Source organism: Columba livia, chromosome 2 (genome assembly GCF_036013475.1).
Source record: "Columba livia isolate bColLiv1 breed racing homer chromosome 2, bColLiv1.pat.W.v2, whole genome shotgun sequence".
Classification (NCBI taxonomy): domain Eukaryota; kingdom Metazoa; phylum Chordata; class Aves; order Columbiformes; family Columbidae; genus Columba; species Columba livia.
Window position 1 is genome coordinate 87,879,634 of NC_088603.1, and position 9,444 is coordinate 87,889,077.

The 9,444-nt window shown below is 37.8% G+C and overlaps 1 protein-coding gene across 6 annotated transcripts in view; it reads right to left on the minus strand.

The window, feature by feature from the left end:
• Positions 1-9,444, minus strand: part of MTRR (5-methyltetrahydrofolate-homocysteine methyltransferase reductase) — a 29,796-nt gene that overhangs the window by 19,942 nt on the left and 410 nt on the right. The window contains exons 1-5 of one of the 6 annotated variants that reach the window (XM_065052710.1): positions 9,160-9,219; positions 8,594-8,694; positions 6,304-6,494; positions 1,896-2,049; positions 1,059-1,088 (exon numbers count right to left, since the gene is read on the minus strand). In XM_065052710.1, coding sequence (XP_064908782.1) covers positions 1,059-1,088; positions 1,896-2,049; positions 6,304-6,447 — 328 coding nt within the window. In that variant the 5' untranslated portion in view covers positions 6,448-6,494; positions 8,594-8,694; positions 9,160-9,219. Of the gene's footprint in view, positions 1-1,058; positions 1,089-1,895; positions 2,050-6,303; positions 6,495-8,558; positions 8,695-9,159; positions 9,324-9,444 lie in introns of those variants that run through there. The other 5 variants (XM_065052709.1, XM_065052708.1, XM_065052712.1 and 2 more) reach the window with 5 other exon arrangements.

Here is a 9,444-nt window from a genome sequence, read left to right on the forward strand (position 1 = left end):
AAGAATCTCATATAGCAAAGTATGTATTACCAGGATAGTTTTATGACCTTAAAGAAAACTGTGTTTGTTCCAAAGTAGAGTTAAAAAAGTGGTTCCTCCTTCGCAAACGTAAGACACAGAACTTCTTTGAAAACACTTTGCTTCCAATATTTCACATTTCAGAAGAATATTGCTTTAGTATCAGGCTTTAAAAAATACAAAACCACTCTCAAAGGAAAAATGTAAGGAACTGAAATAATTAGAAAAGGACTGAAACTGATAAACAGTATGTGAATTACCAAATTAAATTATGTCACCTTCGGGTTAAAATTGTTAATATATATCAACAACATGAGAGAGGAAGTATTAAAAGTAATTAAAAAACATTGGAACCTTGGAAAAAAAAATCAAACACAGGCATGATTTTAAACAATATGAAGTTAGAAATGTAGAGAAGATGCCTACGGGAATCTGCTCAAACATCTTCCTTCCCAAGAATCAGAGATTTCTTTGTAGATCTCATTTTCACTGCACTGGATTTTCTGCCCTTTGACAGTAGTGAAGATGTTATGTTAGAAGATGCTTTTTGTGATCCGTTAAAAAAGTCAATGTACTCAGGAGGTAAGTTTGTGGGGGATGATTTTAAAAGATCAACTAAACCACTGACCTTCCCTAAAAGTGATCAACCACACAAACTTCATCCTTAACAGATTCTTATCTAACAATCCCAAAGAGCACTGGTTAGGTATTCTTCACAAATTCTGTAAGTAATCCACACTACTGTTTCATTATTGTAACTATCACAAATTTTCACAGCCTGAGCCTATTTTGTGTGCCATTTCAAACTTTATGCTTATTTTCCCCACCTAACAAATGGACTATTCTCTTCTCCTTTATAACTGCCTTCTGCTCCCTCTCAAGTACGGTAGAGTGAACACATAATTGGACAAGCTGAAATGAATACTGTGAATGTATTTAAACACTGATAACTTTTTAGACTATAATCAGAAACCATGTTGTAACTTAGACACTATAGCAATATTTGTTACAACAAAAATCAGTATTAATACAATGCTTACCTTCATATATGCATATACGCATCCAGTCAGCTATGAAAAACGCAATCATTTCACAAACTGTAATGTATAACTAGGCAATAGCATAACATCTCAAAATGTTCGATGATTACAATGCATATATTTCAGACTTCCACATCCTATATCCACTAGGAATTTCCTTCTAGTGGGTACTTTCCTCACTGGAAGTCTAGAAGTTTCCTCACTCCTACCTATAAGCTTAGACTTGTCAGGTAAAAATAACCTAAGTTCAAACAGACATTTCTGGAGTCTATTTATATGCAACCCAAAAACTCAACAAACTGACCTTACCATCAGCTCAAGATATATCAGGTGCCTTTTGCCAAATCTGCATTTTGCATATCAAACTGTAGCATCAACTTACATTCCTTCTATTGACAAGTATGACATTCAAAATTTAAAAAGTTATTTCAAATTTAAAGGGATGGGATGATCTTAAAACCTTATTTTTAAGAACATTTTATACTTCTTTGCCCTCTATATAAAATTTCCCAATTACTTGGAAAGTAAAAACCAAGTAGTCCATAGAGACTTGACAGAAATTTAAAACTTTGACAATTATAGATGGCTTATTTCATATTTTGTTTATGCAAAGAAAATCAAACTAGAAAAATAAATTGGTAACTTACATTCATATTGCTTCTGTAACACTTCTCCTTTACCACTTAGAGAGGGTGTTACACAAAAAAAGCTGCTCATGTTACAGAAATACATGTTTTATAAGCACTTAAAAAAAACCCCAAACAACTTACAAGTAAATATATAAAAATTATTCACTGACAGACAAATGCTGCAATAACAGAGGAAATACTAGATCACCTAACAATCCATACTGGAGATGTGCAAAATGATCAGGTGGCAAGGTCGTGTCTTGAATTCTCTTTACAAACTTGCGGGCAGTGTCTGGTGGGTCTCCAGTACCAGTAGTAGAAATAACAATAACGACAGGATCCTTTTCTGTTTCCAGGTTGTACTACAAGTAATAGAACAAGTAAGTTACAAGGTGCCATTGGATACCTATTTGTGGCCTTAGATATTACCTTCCACTCTTCTGCTTCCTAGAAAAAAATGTTTAATCTCATCTTACCTGTATTAAACCACACAAAGTGTTTCAAGTAATTACAGTAATTACGAGTCATTTGGGGATGCAACTCATAATCTTGGTTGGAGTTTTCAAGACCAGACTGGGTAGAGCTCCGAGGAATCCACTCTGACCTCAGCTGACCCTGCTGTGAGATGACCTCATGAAGGCCTTTTCAACCTGAATTACCCCATGACCCCATACACACACACCAAAGGGCAGCATTTTGAGCAAGCTAGTACACACATGACGAATATTTCACGACTGTATTCAGATGTCTTATATACACAACTCCTCAAGCACTTGCTTTGTGAAGCAGAAAAAGTATATTTGTGTATACCATCACAACCACACAGCCATAATCCTGATAATTTCACACAGATAACTCGAGTGCAGTCGTACAAACTGTGGGGATCATTTCTAAATCCATTAAATTTCATTTGGTTCTGTCTAATAACTTCCATGTTACATCTGTCTTTGCCAAAAAAAAAAACTCCTCTGTGCTTTTGGGGGAACTAATCTCTGAACACAGAAAATCAGTCACCATGCTTTACAGTTTGATTCATTTTGGCCCCTTCCCTCTACCCTCAATTAATTTATCTCCTCTTTGCTAGTTTTGATCCTCCACATTTCCCACATTTTTATGGGGGCTGCTCCCATTATACCAGGTTGACAAGAACAGCCTGTATTTGGCACTGTGCACCATTTCCATAAATTCAGGTGTAAGGCAACCACTTAGTACCTCTTAAGTAAAAAGTATTCCATTTCTTTGATCATTCCAGCTTCCCAGCAGCAGCAGCCCTGTGACAGCCTGCTGTCTGTCAGGTCCCCCTCACAACACGCTCTTTCACAGCATCCCGATGGGCTACGAGTTTGGAATCACAGGGTGCATTAGGTTAGCTATGACTCCAGCTGAAATTTGCAAACTTCTAAGGATGGCCTCCTCCATCCAGAAGAACTTCTTCCATTAGTGTAAAATCTGAGTATATCAGGCTGCACTCAGTGGATTTTGCCTCCTGATGTACAGTCTTCTGCTGCCAAGAAGAGCCTGGCTCAAGTAGGCGGCTATTAGGTCACTCCTTAGTCTCCTCTTTGCCATAGTAAGCAACCCAAGCGTCTTTTACTGCTCCCTGTAGGTTTCAGTTTAAACTCTCTCCCAGCATTCCAAGTTTAGTAAAATAGTACGGTTATGAGAAAATATAAATAAAGTTGGGAAGAGATACTATGTTTCACTTCAAACAGTTTCAGGGCTGCAATTTAAAACTTCATAGTTTAAGGAGTTATTAATATCCTGTAAACACTCAGTAAATCACTCAAACAGTAACCCCTTACATCTGCAATCCAAAAAAGGGGGAAACACAAAGAAAGGGTATCAAGAGGTTTTGCTGTTGTCGTTCCTTCCAAAGCCTTCCTGAAGAATTTAAAAACAGCTGTATTGAACAATTTAAATTACCATCTGGAACAGTGTGCTGCCTCTGACAGTGGCCAACAGCAGGTGTCTACAGAAGCACAAGACAATAGAGGCAGCATGCAAGGATACTTTGTACTTTGCCCGACCTTAATGAAGTCTAGTCCAGGAATATTCCAAACAGTGGTTTTGTCTTTTACAAGTACCGGTGAACCCCAAGTATTCGCAAATTCCTGAGACTTCCAAAACTGAACTATAAAAAGCCTAAAGGGTCCTGTTACAGTAACCCAGATTTTCAAAGCTTCCACAGCTGATTTTAAGTACAAATACAAGAGAACCCACAGTGCACTGTCACATATGAGTAATGCTTTTACAAACAAAAGCAAATTCTCACATATATAATGCAAAATTCTACCAGTATCACATTAAAAGTTACAGTAATCTACATTCCATTATTTTTTTTAAAAAAAGCTTAGAAAGTAAAAGGTGGTATATTAGAAAAGAGGTATGATTAATTCACTAAATTCCTGTTTCCTCCACTGCATATTCTCCTCTGCAAACTTAAAGACTGTGTGGAAGCAAAAGAACTGTGGACAGATTCCTTAAGAAGAAGAGTCAAGGTGATTTGGCCTCTGCAAGGACAGAGGTCCTGTACTGACTTGTGTCTAATTATCAGGAAGTCTGATGTATCACTAACCCAACAAGAACCTTAGACAATTGCATAGGTTTTTACTCTAACTTCTTCCTCTACCACTGGTGTCAGATCTCTGTCCCATTCTTTCTCCTCAGCTGAGGACAGCAATGGCACACAAGAGCAGTGAGCAGCCTGCTCAAGCTGTGAATGACTGCTGAAGGAAGAGGATGGGATCAGACACCCAGATGATGTCTTATCCAGAAAAATACACATTGTGGCAAACATGCTTATTCACATAATTCATCCAAGGCTGACTACATGCACTGTTACACAAGATGATCTCCATTTAGCCTCCTATTTTACTGCTCCTACTTCACTTCTGCTTCATTTCAGTCTTTCTTCAAACATTAAAAGCAATTATAGAAACCAAACAAATATTTATGACCTTTCCTCACCTACAAGTGTCAGTGAAAGACAGTACTTGGACACAAAGAGTGTTTCCAACACTTGATCAGTATTTCACCATTAATTTTTGCGCTACAACGGCATCGCATTATGACTGTTGACTCTGCAGCCACCAGTCCATCCACAGACCTCCACTGAAATCCCTTTAAGTGATGACAAGGTCTGAGAAATACCCAACCACCACATAAAGACAGGACTACCGACTGGCAAACATGGACAAAACTCTTGCTTCCTTGCCTAAGACATACACACACTTCTCTGAACTACGCATATTGTGGAATGAACTCTCATATCTAACATGCCCAAAAGACTTCACAAGAGGCCCCACCAAATTCAGGCAGGCTCTTGCTCCAGTATATTATGCCACCCTGTCTTCTGCTCCTCAATTACCCTGAAATGTCTAGAAGTTCTCTTTATTTACGGGATAAGGAAAAGCTTAAGGGATGAATTCTACAAAGCTGCAGAAATAACTTTTCTCCTCTGTGACCAGTTCTCAGATTCTCAATTCAACACATCTGAATGCCTCATCATTAACTTGCAGCTCAGCTGTCTTGCCAAATTTGACAAAATAGATTTATTCAAGTGACAGGCAAACGTCAGGGCTAGTAATAGCCTGCCTACCACCTTCCTGAAACTAATCTCCAAACCTGTCAAATGCCGAAGAAATGAAATGGAAGGATATAAGGACAATCTTCAGATTCCCTGCTGGCTGCATAAAAAGTCTCTTTGTAACATTTTGCTAGGGCTACATACTTGGTGAACATGCATTCAAAAGGAGATCTCCAGCTACCCAACATGTAGCGTAAGCCCAAGAAAGCAACTTGCTGAAATGGAACTAAATTATTTTTATAAACTGCTCACATTTTTAAGTGCATGGAAAAAAATCTTTTAGGTGTTATTTGCTGCTTATTTCATATGAAATACCAGGCTATCAGGTTTTGTTTATTTGTTTTTTAAAATGTTTTTTCTGAGAGCATACAGCTGAAAGTACTTCCTGAAGGAAATTACAGTCTGTATTGCTTTTAGTTACAAACAGACACTAAATAGCTTTCAGATCCTTACCCTTGGATAAAGGCAAATAATAAAAAGCCACCTCCTTGCTCCAACCAAGTTTTTTATTTCTTCCTAGAACAAATCCTGAACCTACCCAATGTGAACTGGAGTGAGTACATATGCTAAGTAACTCAAAAAGATCCCACAAAAGCTCAGGGTCATGTTGAAGCCCACATTTAATAGAACACAGGAACTCAATGCAAAATAAAAACAACAGGAAAAAAAAGTGCCATTTCTAGCAACAGGAGAGCTGACCAGTAAGTAGAGAATGCTCTCACTACCGCATGCATGCATAGTTCTCAAGAAGTCACTGCAGTGTTGTTAGAAGGGATCAAAGATACATTAAGTTACTGTTCTAATAAAAAAATCACAAGACGGAGGTACCTTTGGCAGAAGGCTATTAAGCGTCTCTGAGTACTGGTCCAAATTACTGATTCATAAGAAACAAAAATGTAAAACTAGATAGCATATTTTAGGTGAGTGCATGTGCTTAGCCTTCATGATTATTAACAGCCACCACTCAAGCACATGAATTAAAATGCAGCTCTTAAATACCTGTTTTCCAAAGCAGCATGGAGTATCTCACCTTGTCCATTTCACTTATACAGTGCATCTCAGCTTCAAATCCATGGGCGCCTGCTTGCTGCCATATTTCCTCAGCTATGGCTTTTGCCTGCCCCTTTTGTGTTGCATAGAGGAGCAAAAACCTCCTTTTTAAATCACAGCACATTTCCCAAAACAGAGCACTTTTTGTTGGTTTGTTTTTTAATAAAGACACTGCAGAGGAAAAGAAAAAAAAAAAAAAAAAAAGGAAAAATGAATTTATTGCATGCAGAACAGTGTTTTGCTTATTATTAGATTAAAAGTATTAGATTAAAAAGATATACTTTAAAGGATAGTAGTATTAGTGTTTAACTTGGAAATGAGGTATCTACTTTGAAGAGAAGTCATTTCTCACAACCAAACTTTGCAGGCCAGGTTGCGAAGGACTTGTGGTATTGATCATATGTGCTGTACAGCCTTGATATTGCAGTAATACTGCAACATGCCCAATATGAAGAATCTAGTTTGTAAACAACAGAATAGAGAAACTAGCTTCATGAAAACAAATACTATTTTATTACATAAATTATATTTTCCACTTTAAGTCAGTGCCTGCTTTGGTCAATTTTCTGAGATGTATTTGAAAACAAAACAAAACACAGACCTGGCGAAGTGAAACTATGACCAAAAAAATAGAAAAAAAAAAAAAATCTGTTTCTTCTTTTCTGAAATCAGTGTTTTTTGCCTGAATGCCTTTATGCTTTACTGTCCACTATGCCTCTACTTTAGAACACAAATGTTTTTCGTTTCATATTTCAAAAAGAAGCTGCCCACACAAGTGCAACTACAGAACTGACTGGGTTCCTTTCTCCTAAAAATAAGAAACCATGTTAGAGAAATCATCTGTAGTGTGAAATGCCACTCCCTCACAAAGTCTTGCAAGCAGTATCCCTACCCTTTCACCTGTCCCATGGATGTTTGAATGCGAGAAGTTTTCATTCATGACTCTGACACAAACAGAACACAACAGATATAAGGACAACTTCAAGAAGCATTGAATAAGAGAGACAAGCAGAACGTCTCTTGCACGTAGATTACAAATGAATCTTCTGTTAACATTTTGTCACTGTTGGTGAGCTGCAGTAAAAGTCAAATACCTAGAACTACAATTTAATAGATTTCAGTTCCAAATTTGGGATGTTCTTCACATGCCTGGGCCCAGTTTGCTGTACTTCACCTTTTGTTCCCACAGAGATTCAACTACAGAAAGCATTCAGTGTACTACCCACACACACTGATTTACGGAAAACTGTAGCTAACTAATTTGAGGCATTTGTTTTTCCTGTTCCTTTCAAGGGAAAACAAACATAATTCAACCACAGAAGATGAATACTGCACTCTATTGATACGGCATGATATTTTTCCCCATAGTATCATGGAAGGTTTCTCCTATTACAATTCTTTTAAAAGTGTACTTGTAAATCAAAAGGGGTAAAAGTAATTGATAGTTTCTTAAGAGTACAGTGCCTGTACCACACATGAATTCCATGAAAAATGTAATTACCAAAAATTTTTAAGGCTTTGATTTATTTTGCTCTACTACATTTCCATTATACTTTTCACTTTATATTTATCACATTATATTACCTAAAATTATTAATAATTACCTTAAGTTATTTTAAACAAATTCATTTAAATAACTGGCTTCATGTGCATGTTCATAGAAGAAAACACACATGCCAACACAACCCACAAAATTATTTTTCACTCTCCTTTTGCAAAAGAAATACAAAGACATTTGATGACACACAAATTATGACAATTCGCATGAAATACAGTTTAAATACAGTCCAAATACCCTCAGATCCCTGTAGTAATACAGATTCATCCTAATCACATGCTTTGTTTTCACCCTAATTGTCCTCTGTCAGCAGATGGCAATGTCTGACTATAAATGGAGAAAAACAATAAAGATGAAGCGTCATAGCATTACCACATCCTTTCTCATACCTCAGAAAGGAAGAAAGGTAATCAGTTTTCCACTGGACCACGCCATAGCACAGAAGGCTTCTGCACACACAAAGCTGAGGGGTAAGCTGCCAACATCATAACCAGGGAATTACCAACATACTTCAAACAAAAACTCCTTTGATCCTGATTGATCTAAACTGCACAAGTTGAGAAGTTTCTCCCTATGACAGCATTTTCTCTCTGTCATCAACCAGAAGAGCTTCACGCACAAACTGATCAATGGGTGCCTGCTTTAGCTTTTAAGAAAGGAAAATTAGCCATGCCTACCTGCAGATGAATACAATCTTAAACCAGGAACACACCTGCACTCAGGTGTACATACTGCCCGCACTGCTCTTGCTTTGCAGCACTATACACTCTTCAAAGACAATATGCCACTTCCACTTTTGTGATATGCGTTCAACTGAAATAAAGAGGGGGAAAAATTGTAATTCTTGACTATCAAGCTTTTTAAAGAATCCCAGGGTTTACCATGAAACTAAGGATGAAATTCCAAATTATAGATCATCTGATTAAATACTCTGAAAAGTCAGAAAACTATCAGTCCACAAAAGACTAACAGGGAGCCCATTGGCTCCAGATGTCAACGCATTGTAGGAGCAAACAAGCCACCTACGAATGTCTGGCACAGTTTCACTGAACCGGGTGTGCTAGCCCTGGCAATTATGTAGCTCACGGGTGTCCAACTCACTTTCACCGAGGGCCACGTCAGCCTCGCCGTTGCCTTCAAAGGGCAGAATGTAGTTTTAGAACTGTATGAACATTTATAAATGTTTATAACCACGAGGCTGATGTGACCCCCGGTGAAAACAAGTTGGACACCCCTGATGTACCTGCACTGTAGGGCTAGAGTTCCTAATTCATGTACCTGGTCTGTCAAACAGCATAAAAACGCAAGGAACTCCTGTGGTAGCTTTACATGCTCCTGTGTGGCTTAAAACCGGGCTCTGGAACTGCGCCTTCAGAGCCATTAGGACATTCCCATGTCATTTTTTTCAGCAGTTTACTGGCTTGCTTAGAATCACTTTCACTCTACGACCAAAATAAAGATAAAAATCATAAAAACTTGAATGAAAGCAGCGGGACACCGGCATGTGAAACCTTTCGCTGTCCGGGGTTTGACCTTCCGTCCAGAAGAATTTGGTTGGACCAG